The sequence below is a fragment of the Prunus avium genome, chromosome 3 (assembly GCF_965620075.1).
Source record: "Prunus avium chromosome 3, drPruAviu1.hap1.1, whole genome shotgun sequence".
NCBI classification, from domain to species: Eukaryota; Viridiplantae; Streptophyta; class Magnoliopsida; order Rosales; family Rosaceae; genus Prunus; species Prunus avium.
This window is the reverse complement of record NC_142286.1, coordinates 8,815,201-8,835,807: the sequence shown is the minus strand read 5'-3', so window position 1 is coordinate 8,835,807 and position 20,607 is coordinate 8,815,201. Positions and strand designations below refer to the sequence as shown.

The 20,607-nt window shown below is 36.2% G+C and overlaps 3 protein-coding genes and 1 long non-coding RNA gene across 7 annotated transcripts; 2 read left to right on the top strand and 2 right to left on the bottom strand.

Annotated features, from left to right (window-relative positions):
* Positions 1–2,051: 2,051 nt before the first annotated feature.
* Positions 2,052–5,680, top strand: LOC110751656 (uncharacterized). 4 transcript variants are annotated; one of them, XM_021952159.2, is made up of 2 exons: positions 2,052–2,849; positions 5,315–5,680. In XM_021952159.2, the coding sequence occupies exon 1, from the start codon at positions 2,248–2,250 to the stop codon at positions 2,584–2,586; it is 339 nt and encodes a 112-aa protein (XP_021807851.1). In that variant the 5' UTR covers positions 2,052–2,247; the 3' UTR covers positions 2,587–2,849; positions 5,315–5,680. The 4 variants fall into 4 exon arrangements, with proteins under 4 accessions (XP_021807851.1, XP_021807852.1, XP_088106956.1 ...); XM_021952160.2 differs by having other exon boundaries at positions 4,210–5,680; XM_088250830.1 differs by lacking the exon at positions 5,315–5,680 and adding an exon at positions 3,056–4,203.
* On the bottom strand, positions 5,314–8,055 carry NIP6;1 (NOD26-like intrinsic protein 6;1). Its single transcript, XM_021952158.2, has 5 exons — positions 7,624–8,055; positions 7,160–7,384; positions 6,844–7,038; positions 5,969–6,030; positions 5,314–5,538 (listed from the first exon to the last, which is right to left on the bottom strand). The coding sequence occupies exons 1-5, from the start codon at positions 7,861–7,863 to the stop codon at positions 5,337–5,339; spliced, it is 924 nt and encodes a 307-aa protein (XP_021807850.1). The 5' UTR covers positions 7,864–8,055; the 3' UTR covers positions 5,314–5,336.
* Positions 8,056–13,311: 5,256 nt separating this feature from the next.
* LOC148295566 (uncharacterized) lies at positions 13,312–13,821 on the bottom strand. The gene has a single exon (XM_088250523.1). It carries the CDS (start codon positions 13,819–13,821, stop codon positions 13,312–13,314), a length of 510 nt encoding a protein of 169 aa, XP_088106649.1.
* A 2,187-nt stretch (positions 13,822–16,008) lies between these two features.
* LOC110751658 (uncharacterized) lies at positions 16,009–20,112 on the top strand. Its single transcript, XR_002525892.2, has 3 exons — positions 16,009–16,164; positions 18,549–18,693; positions 19,756–20,112. It is a non-coding gene; the product is annotated as an uncharacterized LOC110751658 (long non-coding RNA).
* Positions 20,113–20,607: the final 495 nt, after the last annotated feature.

The following is a 20,607-nucleotide window of genomic DNA, read 5'->3' as shown; positions in this document are numbered from 1 at the left end:
AGGTGCTCTTAAATAGTCCCTCCGTCAAAAATACTGTTAAATTTAGGGATATAATCGTCAAATCAATCCAAAATTATATAAAAAATATATTTTTTATTTCCTTCCCTTCTCTTTCTTTTCTTCTTTTCTTCTTTTCTTTCTCTCCGCCCTCTCTTTTCTTCTCTTCTTCTTCTTTTCCTTCGTATGGCTGTTTCTTTTTCTTCCTCTTTCCTTCTTTGTTCCTCATTTCTTCTTCTCTCCTCACTGGAATTGTTTCGTTTTCCCAAAGATAATGCTGCAAAAGTAAGCCCCACAACAAAAACGGCTCCTGCTCCTTCAGCTCCCACAGTCCCTGTGAGCAAACTACTCCACAAGTGTCACTAGCTATACAGAGCATAAGAGGTAAAAAGAAAACGGCAATCTATTCAAACAAGCATTACCTCCAAACAATTTCCTCCTCTGTGAATCCAATGCATCTTCTCCATTATCGGAATCGGACCACCCCTTAAACCCAACAGTCGAGTTTGACCCGACCCATGAACTACAATTACTTAAAATCAACACCAGCCCAATGACAGAACTCAGCCCAAGGAATTAAAGCCTAGAGAAGGAAGTCATCACTTGTACTAGACAATTATAGAAAAATCTGGAAAAGTGAAGGAAGTTCCACCGACCTAGTAACTAGTATTGTAATAGAATAATGTAGATGATTCTAGAAAGTTACATAGGCTATGTCGGCTAGGAATTATGAAAAGCTAAGCAAGTTGGCAGCCAAGTTGTAGCATGGAGAATAGTCTAGAAAGTAAAAGAATTATGTAGCCAAGGTAGTGGAATGGAGAGCTATGTCGGCTAGAACAACTATAAATAGGCATGAAGCCATGCATTGTATAACGAATCAAGAAGTGAAGTGTGTCAACAATAAGAGTGAGCTATAGAGCTAAGTAGTTCTAGTGAGAAGTGTGAGTGAAGTGAGAAAGAGTGTTTGTAAGAGTTAGTCTTTCCTTTGAGAGTTGTTTGTTGTAATATTTTGTGAGTCTAATACAAGTAAATTGTTTACTTGTTTTGTCTCCAACAAGTCTAAATTAGAGTTGTGTACTCTAAATTTGCTCAACATTACGATGGGGTTCCAATCCATTCCCAGGCCTCTCTCTGCCTTGAGCAACACAGAAAACTCGAGCCCGATGATCCAGCTTTCCCAGTTGCATCTGTACAAGAATGGGGAAGGTTTTGTTGGATTAACTATTGAAACTATAAACTTAAGCTTGCTGCTAAAGAGATGGCTAAGAAGCTCTGAATTTCGTTAATCTAACTGAATGAGAAAATTACAACTTAAATAAGAAAAACAAGTCTGCTGCTGCAAGCAACATAACATCCACTTTGCAGATTTTGCGGAACTACATACCACGACTCCAGCATGAAAAATGAACCTGACCATGACTCCTAAAACTTAGGGATTCTCCTGTAGACTAGGTAAACAAGTCTCCTAACTGCATACAACCACTTTATTGAAAAATAAATAATCAAAAGATAAATCTTAACAGGTTTTAGTGCAATTTCAGTAATTTAAAGCCAAACGAAGCTGGGCGAGCTCGGAGACCATCTTGCAGTCACAGTAGCTTTTGGAGAGAGAAGAAATGAGGAACAAAGAAGCAAACAGGAAGAAAAAGAAAATGCCATGCGAAGGAAAAGAAGAAGAAAAGAGGAGGAAAGAGAGAAAAGGAGAAAAAGAAGAAAAAAAGAGAAACAGAGAGAGAGAGAAGAAGAGAAGAAAAGAAGGGCGGAGAGAAAGAAGAAGAAGAAAAGAAAGAGAGAAGGGAAGGAAATAATTTTTTTTAAAATTTATATAAATTTAGATTGATTTGACGATTATACCCCTGGATTTAACAGTTTTTTTGACGGAAGGACTATTTAAGAGCACCTATATTAACGTTAGGGACCATAAGTGATACAAAAAAACTTTAAGGATGCAATGTGATAGTTTCGCAAACGTCAGTGACGTTTTGTGATAATAAGCCTTATAAAAATATAATAAAAACTTTATTTGTGTTTGACGCTGAAATTGGATTGGGTTTCAAAGATATCTCCTTTAACCCAATTCAAATTTCAAACCGTAGTTAATTTTCCAAAAGAAACAAAGGTAACCTCGTAGGGGAGAGCGCCTGGCTTTGAGCAGAGTGTGATCAACAAATAAAAGGGCAGAAGATTCAAACTTTCTACCGTCTCATTTTCTTCCGAACCAAACACCACAATATTTCTTCGAAACTCCAAATGGAGGACAATGATCCGTGGTTAGCCCCAGACAAGCTTCACCATGTTCTCTTCTGCTTCTCTTTCACCCTCCTCTTCTCCACATTAGCCGCCCGAACCCGGTTTCCGTTTCTACGTCGTCACTCTATTCGGATCGGATCCATCCTCTCTCTCTTAGCCGGCGCAGCCAAGGAGTTCGCTGACGAGCTCGGGTTCTTCAGGTCTGCCGGAGCCTCCGCTAAAGACGCTGCCGCCGATATCCTCGGCGTCCTGATCGGTTCCCTTGTGCTATATTTGATTAAGTACACGACTCGACCCGAGAATGAGACGGGTCGGATCAAAGATGTTTCGATGGTCTGATCGGGCTTTTGGGTCAGTATGGTTAATGGGGTTGTCTGGTTTTTGAGGAATATTGGTGGGTTTGGGTTAGTCGGGGTCGTTGAAGAAGAGGAGTTTGTTTGGATGGTGAGAAAGTGTGGGAAAAGGCAAGAAAGTGGAGATTTTGAGTTTGGGAGTGGGAGAAATTAAGAAGGTTCCACTTAAGTGAGGCAGAAGTTAGGAAAAAAAATAAGGCATTTCGCTTTTCATAGTGGGCAATCATTCAAGCAATTGGTTAACTTTAGGTAAGGTTTTCTTTTATAACTTTGTTAAATCCAATTTATGTTACTCTGAAATGCTGAACATGTGATGTAGGATAAAAGCCATATACGCTGATTTGGTTGTTCTTTATACCTCTGGTTAAACTATTGTAGTTGGCAATATGCTTACTTCATTTGCTTTTACAATTTACAATCATTTCTTGATTGATCTTGTTCACTCCTAAAAGCAGGTTAGCTTGAGCATCTGAAAAGCGCTTTTGTTCAGTTGAGTTTATTGTGGTTTCTATAAGATGATGACCTCCAACGTTGGGATTCATCTTTCTTTTGTGTATGTCCAGGCTCCAGGGCGTGTGTTGCTTTTGCTTTTATCATCTCCTCAATGTATTGAATGAATTTCTTACATGGTTTAGCACGGAATAAGACATATAATAGTGGAATATGTTGCTGTAACTCGTACTTAACCAGAAAAATATGGGGAATTGAAACAGATAAATTGGGTAGAAATGCTTGTTTCGTTGAAGGGGGAATAGTAAGAGTGTCAGTATAAGAGGTGTGAGTTTGTTTATGCGGATGGACCCTTTCTCATTCTCATTGGAAAATTGGGACGGACCCTTCTTTGTGGCTTCATTCAAATCGGAGTTTTGGGGTGGAGCCTTCTTTCTTATTTATGCGGATTGGAAGGAAGAAGGATTCCTGCGTGCTACAAAAGTTAAACTTATTAAGTATGTATGACACCCCATTTATGTCATTGAAAAAACTAGTTATGTTTCTCCAAGTGCATGGGAAGTATTGGAATTTCCAATATTTAACATATATTTTAAACTTTTGGATATATTGAACTAGAATCTTATGTCTGTATAGATTATGTGAGTATTGTTGTTGATTTAGGATTTGAGAACATGTACTCCTGTTTAAGTATCTATGTTATGCATGTTTGTTCCTATTTGTTAATCCATTAGAACTCCTAGCGGATTTCATTCGATATTTTTGGCTACTGAAAATGAGGAATTTAACATTAGAAAGTCACGAAGTTATGGTGAAGGAGTTATTTCTTTAATAAGGTGAGGATAAATCTGTCGCCTTGTCAATATGTACTGCTTGTTGTTGACTTGTCATGTCAATCTAGTTTGGATGATTGTCAAGTGAGACGGAATCACAGTATACAAAGATATTGGTTTGATCAGACATTTTTTGCAGCATAAAATCAGTAGTTATATGGAACGGGAAAGCATTTTGGCAAGGTTGTTTGAAACCTAATTTCTTGCTAATTTATGCTGTTTCTTCTTTGATGTGATCTTTTCTACTGCCCTTAGGTTATGAAGCAACAAGTAAATACAATTCAACAAGTGAACACAATTCTAACTCTCATGTTACCTCCTCATAGGTTTTTCACTGACTTGAATGGGATGACATATTTGTACTGTGGTACTGAATTGTTTACCTGAGGAACTACGATGATACGTTTTCTGTTGGATTTCATTCTGGATTGTCCCTGGCAAACTTCAGCTTGTTTCGATTTTCTTGTATAAAACTTTTGTTTCAACCGTGATTGTTTATTTTAGTGATGAAACATTTTGCATTTTCTGTTGTGTTTGGATGTTATGCACCTAGTGCTTTACTAAAAGGAACTGTACTTTTTTCTTTTATTACATTTTTTTCTCTAATTGCCTGCATGGTATTTATGTTACATACGCACGTTATATAGGTATGCACTTGTATATATTTATGTCTCTGTGTGTGTGCATTCCAAGCTCAGAAACTTTGAAAGTGAAATCCAATATAATCATGTGAAGGGAACCATGTTCAGTGTTGGTGTTGGTGTCGAAAATGGAAAAGATGCATTCACTGGGGCCTAGGCAAAAGGCCTCCTTATTGAGTTAGTGGGCTGTCATTGTAATTTTCCATGAGTTTATTTACATGTCAATTGATGGCACATGCTAGTTATGCTAAAATTGAAAAATGAGATTAAAATGGAATTTTGCATTTCAACTTTGAAGGGGACTGGGGAGAAATATGACAGAAGATAGTAAATTTCAGTCCTTCATGCACATTAAGTGATTACTGGGATTTTGGGAAAGAATGAAACCGGTGAACAACTATATGCTGGAACTCCTTGAAAGCTCTATTTTCTCAAATCTTATTTTAAGAAAGGACTTTTGTTACCTAGTTTCACATATTTATGTAGACAAAGGTCAATTCTGCTCTGCCCCCATCACACCGAAAAAAAGAGGTGTCAATTTTCATCTTCATACTCTTTTGGTTTGTAAATTTCTTCTTTCTTAAAGGGGAAGAGGAGAGAATCTCTATCTTGGCTAATTATTAATACACAGACTATTTCTTTTTTGGTAACAATACACAGACTATTTCATTTCTATATATTATGTATGTACCCGCCAGAGCTCATCATGCAACTGTATTTTATCTCCCTTCCTTTTGCTACAAGCCTTCTGCATTATGTCCTGATGTGAGCTTCTGGATTATTGATGTAGGTCTGATGATAATGTTGATTGGTCATCTTCTGAAGCTTCTTGTTGAAGGCTTTTCAATATGGTCACCATCTTCCTCGGGCAGCTTGACAGCTGTATAGGTTCCCGCCCCAAAGAGCGCCCCGAGAAATGGTGCAGTGAGGTAGACCCATATGGCTTTGTAGTTGTTTGCAGCTATGGCCGGCCCTAATGTTCTCACTGGGTTCATGGAAGCTCCTGTTGTTTCCCTGCACAATAGTTGAAAAATTAAAGAAAGTTTCAAGACACCATGCTGAAATAGTACTATTCTTGAGTAATTGTATGACTTCCCTTTCATATTGACTTGCTGAATTCATTTTTCTACATAGAATTTAGAATGTATTTAATTCATCGTGCCCGTGAACTGTGTTCTTGGTGTATATCAAGGACTTGGTAGAGGTCCTTTCAGATAAATAGACGCACTCATATAGAATCATGGGTTTTGCTAGGACCAGTTGCTCGAGCGCACGCAGGCTGTTTCTGACCGTTGATCAAATGTGGGTCCCACAATGATCGACGACCAGAAATGACTCACCGTGCACAGAGGACTTGACTGTACCGTAGCTCATACATTCATAATTCAGCCAACCAGCCGAAAGTGAGATTTTGCAGTAAAATAGGTTGCGGTTTCTGACATACCCAGCTATGAGTATGTTAAGCATGACAGTTGCTCCCACCGCGATTCCCGCCAATTCTCCCACCTACAATGTTGTTAAAAAATTTGACCAAAATCAGTCGTTGTTAAAAAATTTGACCAAAATCAGTCATTGTTAGGTTAGAAGATTCTTTACAGTTTTGTTTTTCTTTTTGTTTTTCTTTTTTTGGGACTCATTAGTGAATAAAATACAATGTGAAAGGTGACATAACTTATACATAATTTTTACTGAAAGGCTTATCTAGTCCTTATCTGGAGATGTGTTTTTACTTCCAAGTTGACCTTGGCTCCAGAGAAAGATACTTGAACTGTGATAAAATAAATTTTAATATTTATTCATTGGAAATTGGACTTGTGGAGGCCCCATCCCCCCAATCTAGCTAAACTTCATTGACTCTTGTCTCATGCATTTTGTTTATAAACATATTTTAAAATTGGATTGGATTTCCTGTCTCCTGGAAAGTCCTGTGAAGATGACAGAAAAACTGGAAGAAATATACTTATTTTAAACTAGCCTAAATATCCAATCTCTTAACAATATAAAAATAAGGCAAAATGAAAAAAAAAAAAAAAAAATCCCATATCATTATGCCAGCAGCTCCCCACAAAGCTGAATCTCCAAAAGAAATTATTTCAAAAGAAAAGAGGCATAATAATGTTATAATATTTGCTTCTCTCACATAATTGTATTAGAATGATCGAACCTGAAAATTTCTTATTACGAAAACCTCTATTTTAAAAAAAAATATACAAGCGCTAATTACGGATCAACTGATCTAACTCACAAGTGAACCTCTATTTTTTAAAACAAGGTTTTCACATTCAAACTCATTATTGCCACATGAAAAGGAAGACTTACAGCTCTAGTGTCGGTAGCCACAGCAGTGACAACAAACATGAGGTTGAAGCTAATAATGAATTCCAAAGCAAAAGCCTGGCCATAGCTTCCTGAAGGAACTGTAACTCCACCACCCATTATGGGGTGAAAAATCACCTTCAATGCAAATGCAGCACAGATTGATGCCAAAACTTGTGCTCCAACATAAACTGGCACCTGCCAAAACCAAACCAACAAACCCAACAACATTATTAGCCCAAGAATTCAAAGATCCAAAAAGACTGGCATTTTCGTAATTAAATACAGATGCAGTTTTCTTGTCTTCCTAGCAGCTCACATGCTTCCATGAGAAGTGCTTCAGTGCAGCAAAGGCAATGGTGACAGATGGGTTGAGGTGGGCCCCAGAGATGTGGCCTGTTGATAGAATCACAATCATAACAGCTAGGCCAGTGGAGGCTGCAAGGCCTATGAGGGTTTCTGAGCCCTGTGTCTTCTGGTTCACTATGGCTGTGGCTGTTCCAGCAAAGATCAGTATGAAAGTGCCCAAAAATTCAGCTCCTACCTGATTTTGGCACCAACCCAACATAAATCACACATCAAAGAAAAATGAGTTGGTCTTAAAACTTCACATTTGATGCATATTTCTTCACAATATCATGCCAAGACTTCACTTTTTTTCTTTCTTTTCTTTTAATGAAAAAAAGGAAGGCAACATGAGATAGGAGATTTTGGGTTTATGTTAGAAAAGCTCTCTCTCTCTCTCCCTCTCTCTCTCTCTCTCTCTTCTTTTTTGTGAATTACCTTTCTTGCAAGTGAGACAGGAGGGTGAGGCAAAGCACAAGAAACTTTAGGCAATGTGCCTTCTTCCAAAGCCCAATCTTCAACAGTGAAGCATCTGCTGCAGCTCTTGAGGAGTGATTTCCTACCAATCCCACTGCTTCTGTGATCTGCCTTGAACCCACCAAAGAGGGGAGCCCCAGGAGTGCCTGGTGTTACAGGAGTTGAAGGAGCTGATGGAACTTCCTCATTATTATTGTCCATTTACTTCCAAAACAAAACAAAAATAAAAAGGTACAAAAGGTGTGAAATAATAAATAAAAGTTCAGAGAGAAAAGGAAACTTCAACTTTCTGTTTCACTTGGTTGTCTCTCTCTCTCTCTCTCTATGTGTTCATGAGTGTGAGTGAGCTCTGATTATATGGAAAATATAGTATTAAGTTGGTTGACTTGGAGAATCCCAAGGGAAAACAAAAAGGGAGTTTATAAAAATAATTATAAAAAAAGGTAAGGAAAGAAGTAAGTGGTTGTAAACCGCTGGAGATGAGGGAAGTACACGGTGGGACACTCAGATTTTATTTATTTATTTTCCATTTTTACTTCAAAATAATGTAAATTCAATATCTATAATAAGCTCAATAATTGTGTAAAGCCAAAACCGCCTTCTTTGGATGTGCAGTCTGCAATGCATGTATTGTATTGTGTGGTTGGGTAACTTACAGGCAATTTGTTTGATATGCTTTTACTCTCATGTGATTGCCACGTGAAGAGATAGCTAAGATTGTATGCTTTCGATAGGCAGGGATCCATTTTGCCAAACTCATCAAACCGATCTATTCTAAACTATAATAATTAGTTTGATTTGGTTCGGTTTTGACTAAGAAAAAAGTTAAATAATTTGAAATCAAACTCAATCGTGATGGTTTGATTCAATTGCTACATTGAGTTTTTACAAATTAGTATATTTATATTTATTTTACACGTGTGATCATCTTATTGGATAGTAAGTAGGTAAAGATGTTGAATTTGAAGTTATTGATCTTAAATAGTAAGTATATTAGTTTTTTTTTGGTCATTCGTTAGGGAGGAGGAGGGGGAGAGTATTATATGAGATTGCCTCAAGATTGTCTCATAAGTGAATCGAACCCGTGTGCACTTGGGGGAAGAGGAGAGTTTGACCCACTTTTATACTGTGGTGCCACCCAAGGAATTAAATTTCGATATAGGTACCATGGGGACTTGAACCCAGTACCTCTTGGGGCCTAGCATTCTCGTTGGCACACTTCTGGCAAGAGTCCAGCTTAGAGGTATCAAACGGGTTGTGTTGGCCCGGCCCAATCCATTTAGAGTTGGCCCACTTAATAAACGGGACATGCCGGGCGCGTCCATTTATGAAAATCATTAATCCCGGCTTGAGTCCACAACCCTAGCTCATATGAGATTGGGCAGTGCTCGTGTCGGGCTAAACGGGCCGATATGGGCCCATACCAAATTATTGCTTTTGTTTTTGTAATTTTTTTTACATCTTCATTTAAATATTTTTTACAATTATGTATATGCTAACAAGATTTATTATTTGTTGAAAAAAAATTATTCTTTGTGTTTTAAAAATTGAAACTTCAAAAACAAAATTATTATTTTATATATAAAGAAAACATTAAATTTTAATATATATTATTAGAAAAAAGAAATAGACTTAAATTTAAGATATAGATAATATTTTTCTCTAAAACAAATATAATTTAATAAATGGACTTTAAATGGTCTGGCCCGGCCCATTGAACCTAATTACCTCGTCCCGGCCCGCCCAACTATACGAGCCTTTCTTAAGCTGGTTGAGCTCGGATCGGCCCGGTCCGTTTGAGACCTCTAGTCTAGCTCTAATACCAAATTGTCACAACCCACTCTCTTAGCAATATATTGTCTGCTTTGGGCCCCGCCCGCACATATTTTTTCTTGAACTCAATCTTATGTTATCTTGCCCAAAACACATCTTGAAGTCTGGCATGAGATCAATTGCTGTAGACATAATGGTTATCATCACCCCACAAGCTACTAACCTAGCTATTGGGTTTGTCATAGGGTGGGCCGACTCGAAATTTTTGGGTTTGAGTAGAGCTCGGGCTAGGCATTATGGGATTTGTTTTTAATTTTTGGGGTTGGGCCAGGCTTTTTTTATTTATTATTTATAAGTCTATTAAATTTTTTTGTTATAATATTTTAGACAACAATGAAAAAATTAATTTAATTCATAACATATGTTAAAAAAAAATTCAAAAGTGAGATTCAAAACCAATTTATGCTCAATTGCAACTTTTAATAGTTGATAGGTGGAATTCCATCCATGTATAACATCATTGTCTACATTTTTCTTTTTCATATTTAACTCATTGCAACAGTTTACCCATAATTCATGCCTCTTATTTGATGAATTCATGCTACTTACAGTATTAGTTATTTATTAAGGGATGGTCAACTCATGATGAAAACTCGCCCTCAATGCAATTTGAACATGATTTATACTAGCCTTGAATTTTAGTGAATAGTGAGCACCCAATAGCACCTTCAATACAACAACATGAGCCAAAAGAATAAAATGAGAAATGTGTCACCAAATCTGAAGCCGTGAAATCAAAATCATGGTTGACAAAACAATCATAACAAAGGATCCAATGCTCATACTTGTTGTGTGAAAATTTTGTTGCATATTCAAGCTGATTCATGGGCATACTATTGTGATGAAGTTATGTTATGAAAGGATTGATATTAAGTTTGTTTTACCCGTCAAATTAGAGGGACAAGCATAATACACACTTTCTAAATGTACTTATTCATCGGTTTGAAACCTATTATGTACTAGATTAAATATTATATCTTAATAAGATATTATTGTATCCAAAATATCTATATTATTTTTTAAGATAAGTGACTTTATCAACCTTACAAGAGAAATATTAAATGTGTGTCACTAGGGATGCTTTTTCATTTTGGGCTTGTTACTTTTATAGCCCCATAGAGTAAAGAGACTCAATTTCCAAAATACAACTATGTGTATTGCCTGGACTCAAACAACTCTACAAACTCAAAATTTGAGTTCGCAACTTAATTAAATTGTTTAAGGATTTAGAATATCTAAATCAAACTCTTATCACCAAAGAGCGTCAAAGCAATGATGAGTTACAGAAAGCTCGTAAAGAATTAATAGCAGTATGTATTTCTTTTTCCTTTGTATTTGGGACTATACTATATTATAATTATCTATGAACTTTGGAACGTCAAAGAAGGAAGGAAAGCCACACTGAAGGAGGTTATCAGTTATATCCTATGTTGCACGGACACGGATACGGAGACACGGGAACGTGACACGGCGACACGGAAAATCTCAAAAAAGTAGGACACGGACACGGCTAGGACACGGCAATTAAAATAATAATTAATTCTCAATATTTCAAGACAGAGAAACAAGACTTTTATTAAAAATAAAAAACCAAATACAGATAAAATCATACAAAGATACAAAACACATCAAAACAGAGAAACAAAATAAAACATGGTTCACATTCATTATGTCTAATAGTCTAATACCCAATTAATAAAACAAATTCAAATATACTCAACAACTAATAACAAGACTTTTATTAAAAATAAAAAAAGCTCCAAACAGATACAATCATACAAAATACCCACACACAAAAAACACAACAGAGAAACAAAATTAAAAATCTGTGAAGCCTAACTTGAGTTTGCAAGAAGGAATCGTCCTTCTTGGTCACGATTTGCAAGAAAGAATCGTCCTTCTTGTTGTGTTTCTCTTCAAAAAAAAAAAGATGAAATAATCTTCACCTCACCACCAAATTCAACTCTTCTATTGCTATGAAAAGGGAGATAAGAAAAGAAAATAGAGATAGAGAACATTAAAAAAGAATTTGAAAACAAAGGGAAAAATGTGGGATTCATTTAGGTTTAAAAAAGTCTTTTTCCACTTTTAACCCATCTTTTTAAAATTATTTCAAATCAGTCCACTAAAGTTTCAAAAATCACGTTTAGACCCCAATTTTTATTTTCAAAATTTCAATCTGGTCCCTGCCGTGTCTTGACCGTGTCGGAGCCGTGTCTTGACCGTGTCGGCGGCGTGTCTTGACCGTGTCCAACGCGTGTCGGAGCCGTGTCGGCGTGTCGGCGTGTCCGACACTCCGACACTCCAGCAGTTTGGAGTGTCGGTGCAACATATATCTTAAGCAAAATAAAGACACTCAAGCGAAAGAGAACATGAGGCGAAGGTGAGCCTTCTTTATTATTTGAAAGTTACAGTTTCTCCAGATCTTCTATTTGTTTTACTATAGTTTGGGCTGATTGTTAAACCCAACAATCTACATATTCATGATTGCCTGGCCACATTAATTCACTTCGAAACAGGAAGGATTTTAGTGTTTTATTTTTTATCTCTTCCTTCTACCATGATAAGCTTTCAGTTTTGTCTATTATAAAAGATTAGTAGAAAGACATGCGTGTGTTTTGCTAGTAACAACAGGATTATTGGCAGTTTCATTACACAGTAATTTGATAAGTTATACACTAATAGAGAGGTTGAAGAATGCTGAAATTATTTTTGTCAATGATAAAATATTCACTGGAAAAGAATGGGCGTTTCTGAGGAAAGAAGCATAGTAGCAGCCTGTAATTAGTTCCAAACAATATATATCACACCACTTTAGATATTGCCATTTGATTTTATTAATCCACTTCAGAGTCTGTATATAAAGGACCTGTTTCGATTGTAGAAAATTATGAGGATCAAAATTGGAGACACTACAATTTCACTCATAGCTGTGGACAATATAGGTTGCGGTGAAGGATAATAGTTGACAGAAAAAGAACTTTTTCAATCTGTGTCAAGTAGAATTGAATAACAGCTGTCCTTTTGTGTAGGGCGGCTTCTGGTGTTCTTGCATTACAAAGTTTGTAGGGGAACTGCTAAACAAAGTTCCTCAGGTTTTGGTTGTTTAGTTTGCCATGTTACAATTTACTTCAGTTCATTTTATCTCTATGCATCTTGCGCAGCTTCAGCATATTGTTGTTGCAAACACTCAATTGCATTTAGATGACCAAGACTAAGAATCTCGAGATTTGAGTAAAATATCTGCATATAGAATCAACTCTCGGACAAGCTAAATCAAAACCATTCCTTGAACCGTCATTTATGCAGACGAACATCTTGTTAAAGTTTTTCTTACTCTGTGATGTTTATTATGCCAGGCAATGGTAGCAAAAGTGGAAGACTAAATTTGGATAAACTGGTTGGATGGCAAGACCATGTTTTCATGGGGCTTCCTCTTGTGGATATATGCTATGAGGCCTTCTCCAACCCATAAGGAGCTAAACCCAAATTTTCCCCCTCCAAAAAGTAACTATTTGGGTTTTGTCCGGACTCAAATTGTTTTTTCTCCCAACCCTCCAGACTCAAATTTTTAGTCTACAACTTTATTAAATTGTTTAAGAATGGTTTAAGTCTAATTTTTTTTTTAATGGAAAACTTTTCTTCATTTAATCTTTTTAAATAATGTCATAATTTAATTTTTTGAACAATTTGACCTATAAAAAATTGAAATTCCATACATATAATTTTATTCCAAAAGAAAACACACAACATAAAAAAAAAACACACACACAAGATAATTAAAACACAAAAGGAGGATTGAAACAATTGTCGACCTCATTCACCATCTCCAAAGCTCCTCCAAAGGTGATTAATCAAATCAAGTCGGAGACTCTGATGCACATGTGGAGATCGAACTCTATTATGACGAATCATGTAATCAGAGAGAGTTTGCCTATCTTGGTGGTACTCGTATGTAATGCTTGGTTCCAGCTCATATTGTCTTGCTCTGGCCCTCCTGGATCGTTTTGGACACATATCCTCATCATCAGATTCCTCTTCAACATATTCGTACTCATCCTCCACAATCATGTTGTGCAAAATTATACATGTCATCATGATTGAGTGGAGGTTATCCTTGCACCACATACGTGCAAGGCCCGGAACAATAGCCCATCGAGCCTGTAGTATTCCAAATGCTCTTTCAACATCCTTCATGTACGCTTCTTGCATTTGTGCAAAAAGCCTTTTCTTCGGGTTATCAGGAGAAGAGGTGGTCTTCACCAAAGTAGCCCAACGGGGGTAGATCCCCATTGACAATATATTCAACATGAGGAGCCACTCCATGTACCACATCATTGAACAATGAAGAACGAGCTAAAATGTTGATATCATTGTTGGATCCAGCGGCTCCAAAAAAGGCATGCCATATCCATGTGTCATATGAGCCCACGACCTCTAGCACAACAATGGGTTTTTTTTTTGTGATCGATAAACTGGCCTGCCCAAGAAGATGGGCAGTTCTTCCATTCCCAGTGCATGCAATCAAGACTTCCTAACATGCCTAGGAATCCTCGACTACTTGCCTTGTGCAATAGCTTGTAAAGGTCAGCTGGATTTGGAGATCTGAGGTACCATTGGCCATACACGGCTTTAACAGCGCAACAAAACTTACGGAGTGATTCAAGAGCTGTGTTTTCACCCAATCTACAGTACTCGTCGGTCGCGTCAGCCGAGCATCCCCATACGTGCATATGAAAGACATCGATTAACTTTTGCTCAGGGGATAGCCCTTGTCGGCCGAGCTCGTCTTTTTTGGGCGAAAGTATGGCTCGTGGTTGACAACATTATTCAAGATGCGGTAAAACAACTTTTTCCGCATTCGGAACCACCTGCGAAAGTCCATAGTATTAAAATGTGGCCTTTCAACGAAGTAGTCGAACATGAGATTGCGATGGCGATCTTCCCTCTCATGGTTCTTGTACTCACAATCGACTATTGACCCACCATGTTTGGTGGCTTCATTCTCTAGTGAAGTATGGTGGATAATGACTTGTATCACTCTTTGATGATGTTCCTCATCATCTGAATCATCATCAAACATAAAGGAAAAGATGGCCTTGCCATGGTTATCCATTGAAAGCTTCAAATGATATGAAAAGTATGAGAATGAAGAAGAAGATGTGGTTGAAATGATATCAAAAGTATGAGAATGAAAGGAGATTGATGAAATTGACAAAGGAAAAAGAAATTGAGAAATAGAAAAATTGTTTTTGGTAGATTAATTGAGAAATGGGTGAGTATTTATAGAGTTTGGAGTGAGTTTTGGGGTTGGATCTGATTTGGATTAATTTAAAATATTATTTTGACCATTAGATTTAAATTTTAGCTATTGGATTTGTTTTTATTTTTTTACCGTTAAAATAGCTTAGATTTAATTCAAATCGTTGATTTAAAGTTACTATTATAAGTTTTTTTTTTAAAAAGCAAAATTTGAATTGCAACGGCAACTTCAACTAGAGCCAACATGTGGCAGTGCAACAAATAAAGCCACCAACGTTGGCCCCAATCTCTTTTTTAAAGTTACTATTAGAATTAAAAAAAAAAGAAAAAGAAATTTGAATTGCAACAGTAACTTCAGTAGGAGCCGACACGTTGCAAGGTCTTTGTTAGGTCAGCAGACAAAGTCGCAAGAGCGAGCCGCAGGGCGGGTCCCAGTGTCTTTTCTAATGCACATGGGCTGTGCCATCTGTTGGTGGGCTCCACTGAATAATTTTGGGTCCAGGCAATACTTGGATTGGTATTTGGGTCCAAGTTTGGGTTTTCCCAAATTTTGGCCTCTTTATTTTCTTGGGTTGGGAGAGATTTTGGGCAATAATTTGGGATATTTTGGGTTTAGCCTCTTGGGTTGGAGATGGCCTGACAAGAACCTGCTTTAGTTGGATTAATTGTACCTTGAATACTTATGAACCTAAATTTTTATGTGGGAAACTTGGATTAATTACTCAAATGGTCCTCAAATTTGTACCGTATTTACATTTTGGTCCCTAAACTAAATTATTCATTAAAATGGTCCACCAACTTTTTATTAATCGGCGCTTTGGTCATACCGTTATGAAGCGCCGATTAATAAGGAGTTGGTGGACCATTTGAATGAATAATTTAGTTTAGGGACCAAAATGTAAATTGGGTATAAATTTGAGGAACATTTGAGTAATTTACCATGGGAAACTTTGTGACTGCTATTTTACCACTCACTTTTGCTATCGGTTTCATCAGCTTGTGTGTTTGTAGTTTACATTATTGAATCCAGTTCGGTGATTGGCCATGCCCTTCCCAACAGAAAGTATTTGGACTAACATTGTAAAATTGGCCTGGCCCAAGATTGATATGATGTTTTGAGCCACGGGTTAGCCTGATTGTACGGACAAGCTTGGTATTTGAGACAAACAGTATTTCTGTTTGGATTTTGGGTTCTAAATTATAAAGGTAAAATACAATTTTACCCTTTTGTTTAAAACCAGATCTCAACCTCTCTCTCTCTCTCTCTCTCTCTCTTTTTCCTTCTTCGCACAATCAACGACGACGACACCTGCTCTCTCTCCTCTTCCTTATTTGCTCCATCAACGACGACACCCTTTCTCTCATCTTCCTTCTTCTCACGCGAAGCTCTATTTTTCATCTAGTGAGGTATGTGTTTTCTAGATCAGATTCTTATTTCAATTTTGTAATTATGTTTTGGTTTGAGAAGTTGATTTTGAAGTATTTGATGTAGATTTTGTTCTCATTTTGCCTTTTGTGATAAGATTTGAGTTTGGAGGTGCTTTTTTGTTAGTGATTAACAATAGTTTTGTTATCTGGGCTAACTATGGTTCCATTTTATTTGGATGATTAGCTATACTTATAATTTTGTAGTTTGCAAATTTGTTATTAGATTGACATGGAGGTTTTGTGAAAGAGCTTGATAATAAGAAAGAAACAAAAACTGATTTGGGTTTGGTGGAGTGTCAATGAAGCACCACTATGTCATATGTTCTATATATTTTGTTTTATTTTCCCTACTTGGATAAATTTTGCTTAGTTCGACACCCAATCAATTTCACCATGAAAGAAACCAAATTAAACAAACAAGAATGTGGATTGAAGGGGGATATGGATGAATGAATGGTATTGGCATACCAGATTTTTGTGTTATTTCTACGAGTTTATTAAATTTTATTTTGCAGTGGTTTTGGTAGTGTCTTAGTGTTCCTTGTAAGTTTTATTATAAAATAATAACTGCATTGTAGTTTTTGCTTTTTATTGTGGATTGATTTTTACTTTTTGGTGCAATTATCCTGAGGTAAGTCTTAAAAGTTAACATATTTTTGGTCTAAAAATGTTTGGATTTTTAGAAATTTTATTGTTGATGGCAGAATTGTGACGCCATGAAAAAATGTTGTTAACAAGGCAGACCTTGATTAGCCTGTTTATCATCAATGTTGGTCCTGGTTTTAGAATGCTTGAAGGAAAAATTTTTTGTCAATTTCTTAGTCTTCTTGTTCCAGTGCAGTGAAGGTCTTTGCAATAAATTCAGTCTGTGTTATGTTTCGGTTGGTGTTTTTGGTTTAGTGACTTTTAGTATCCTCGTACCCAAAAAGAAAAACAAGGTCTTTTCCTTTTTAGTTTATGGTTGCTTATGTTAGAGATAGTTTAGTGAATTTCTAGACATGTGTTGCATTGCTATTTTTCACACACTAGATTGCAGTTTTACACACTGCATTGCAGTTTCCATTTAATTTTAATTGGCTAAATTTTTTTATCATTGGATATTGGTATGATTTTTGAAGTTAATGGAAATTATACGATTGTGTCATCAATAGTATGTCTTTTTGATTTTGTTTAGTTGCTTGTTTTCATGATGGCTTTGCTTTTTGGTTTTTTTGTTTTTTTGTTAGTGTGGTTGCAACTTGATCAAAAATTGCCTGATTGTTTAAGTTGAGTTTTTTAAGCCCCAATGACGATTGGATTTTAGGAAGAAGTCTATCTAATTTTCACCTGAAACAACATTTTTATACTCAATCAAGTTCTCAGAGATGAAGGGTGATCTTCAATGTTACAAAATCTTCTCTTCTTTTTTTCGGAAACTACATTACAGACAATAGAAAATGCATTTCAGAAAACGGAAAATGCATTGTAGAAAATGGAAACTGCAATGCAGAAAACGGAAACTGCAACGTAGAAAAGTTTCCGTTTCCGTTTTAGTACTTTCATCATGGTTTTCCATTTTGTTCCTCACTTATTAATATATTTATTTTTTCCCATACTTTGCAATGCAGTTTTTGTTTCTATAAAATTAGGTTGTGTGTGTGTTTGTTTTTGTTAATTTTTTTTTTTTGTAGTTGTAGTTTTAATTTTGTTCCATTTTTGTTTTGTTTTTGTTTACATCATTGATATCTTCATTGTCTTTGTCTTTGTTTTTGTTTGTAATTTCTGTTTTTATTTATAGTTTTTGTTTTTGTTTACATTATTGATATCTACACTATTAGTCTGTACTCTTATAGTATTGACTTGTTTCTTGGTTTATGGAGCTGCTTCCTATTGCTACAACATTTCTTTTCATAAGGGAAGAATAGAAAATTGTCTAAATGAACTGTAATCATAGATACTTGTTGGACCATCGAATTCATGTATGTTGTAACATCCTGTCCCAAAATATAACTTAATTTTCAAAATTCTAAAGTGAAAGGACGACTTTAATCTTAGGGTTCTTTGATATGTGAGAGTTTGTGATCAAATATATGTATGCATGTATGTCAGGCAATGATCTAATTTAGCTGCAACTTCTTATTATAAAGCTAACTTATTATGCATTTGTCTTGATTTGGAAATGGTTGATGCCATCACTGTCATATAATATTTTAAGTACCATTTTGCAATTCCATTTAAGCTTTAGTTCAGTGAAATTTTATACAAGTTCTAGATTGTAGTTTTGCACAAACTACATTGCAGTTTTGCACAAACTACATTGCAGTTTTGGTAATTACAATTGGATTTTTACTCTTTCCTTGGCCTTCAACGTCACCAATTTAAAGAGTAGAGGCTACCTAGATTGGTGGGCAAAAGAAGAGTAGAACTACCCAAGAGCAAGGCAACTCAAAATTGGACACTGCGCAGTATGAAGCTCTTCTCAAAAGTGGTGACCAAGTCACTTCTGTTCTTGAAGAGATGATCACCCTTGTAAGTTTTTGCTCCTCTCTCTCTCTCTCTCTCTCTCTCTCTCTTATTCATTCTTTGTAGATTGGTTGCTGAGAAATTTGAGAAATTGGTAGAGAAGGAAATGATGGATAATGTGGTATAGTTGAGTCAAATTTTGTATTAATTTCAGTTCATTTAAATACCCATTGTAAATGTGGAATTCGTATAGTTTTCATCAATATGATGATATATATTGCTATGTATTAACTGCCATGTTGGCTAATTTTGCGGAAATTGGATTATGCAGCTGTTTACTATTTGGAGGTTGCTTGCGTTTCGTATGCATATATCTCTTTTTGCTCTTTGTTTCAAAATCACGAGCCAACTGATGCTTTCGTATGCATATATCTCTTTTCGCTCTTTGTTGAAAACGAAAACTGAAAGGCAGAAAATGGAAACTACATTGTAGAAAACAGAAACTACATTGTAGAAAACGGAAACTGCATTGCAGAAAACGGAACTTGCAATGCAGAAAATAGAACGTGCAATGTAGAAAATAGAAACATGAATAACCTATTTTACATTCTAGGTGGTCTTCAGTCTGATTCCCCCTCTCCCAACATGTCTTGAATAAAAAAAAAAATTGTTTTGTTTTGTTTAACTCTAGAGTTGAGCTTTTTTGCCCAGACTTGGCATTGCAGTTTCCATTTTTGTATTGCAGTTTCCATTTATGCATTGCAGTTTCTGTTTCTGCATTGCAATTTCCGCTTCTACATTGCAGTTTCTGTTTCAGTACTTTCATATTGGTTCCTCCATTTTGCTTTTATAAAATTAATTTTTGTTTTTGTTGCTGTTTTTGTTTTTGTTTTTGTTTTTAACATAATTGATATCTACATTATATTTTTGTTGCAATTTCTGTTTTTATTTGCAATTTTTGTGTGAAAATATGTTGAAATGATTTTTTTTGAAATTATTGATTGTTTATGTAAATATTGTATAACTGAATAAATATTATAATATCAAGTTTGGTGCAGTGGTTTGTGAGTCCTCCCTTGAGGGTCAAGGTTTGAGTCCCTTCAATGACACAAAATCTTTTTTTTAAAGGTGAATAAAGGGCAACGGAGTTAGTCCCCTGCAGGCGGTGGTGGCCGACGACATGTGGTTGGCTGCGGGCGACAGCTGGTGGCTGGTGGCAAGCGTCCCGCAGTGGCGGCGGCGGGTGGTCGACGAGTGGCTGGCCGGCGGTGGCGGTTGGCTGGATGTGGACATGTGACATAGTATGCTTGCTTTATGTTACGTCTACCCGAGTGCAAGTAGTCACACGTAGTAATAATCTTGGAAGTCCAAGTATCGTATCCTCAAAGAGCAGGTAGGCAAATGTCTGCACACAAAGAAATAATTAAAAGTACCAAAATAAAAGTGACAAGCAAAATGGACAAGTAATTTGATTTGATTATTGTAGAGATTGAGTTTAAAAATGAAATATCAATAATGGAAATGCTAAGGCATCAAGGTTCAATTCTTTAAGCAAAATATGTTTCATGCTCTTTAATCCAAATTAAACTCGATTAAAATTATCATTGAGAAACTTTAACCGGAAGATAAAGAAATTAAAACCAATTTACTTTTTCAATGTTATCTTTTATTAATGATTGTTCAGAAAATGGAGTTGCTTAATATCTAATCTTTTAATTTAGGGTTAATTACTGTAGACGTCCGTGAACTATGGCCCCAGTTGCAATTGGGTCCGCGAACTAATTTTTGTGCCAATTACATCCTTTAATTCGACAATTAGTTGCAATTGGGTCCTACAGTCCAACTCTGTCAATTTATATGTCAAAATGAGGGGTAAAAGCGTCCTTTCGCTCTGTCTCTCCCTCTCTCTTTCGCTGTCTCTCCCTCTCTTTCGTTGTGTCTCCAAACCATCGTCTACCGACCACCACTTACCTATCAAAT

Bases quoted from the DNA above. Each gene is read 5' to 3' on its own strand.
- LOC110751656 (XM_021952159.2), top strand. From the start codon at position 2,248: ATGGAGGACAATGATCCGTGGTTAGCCCCAGACAAGCTTCACCATGTT.
- LOC148295566 (XM_088250523.1), bottom strand. From the start codon at position 13,821: ATGGAGTGGCTCCTCATGTTGAATATATTGTCAATGGGGATCTACCCC.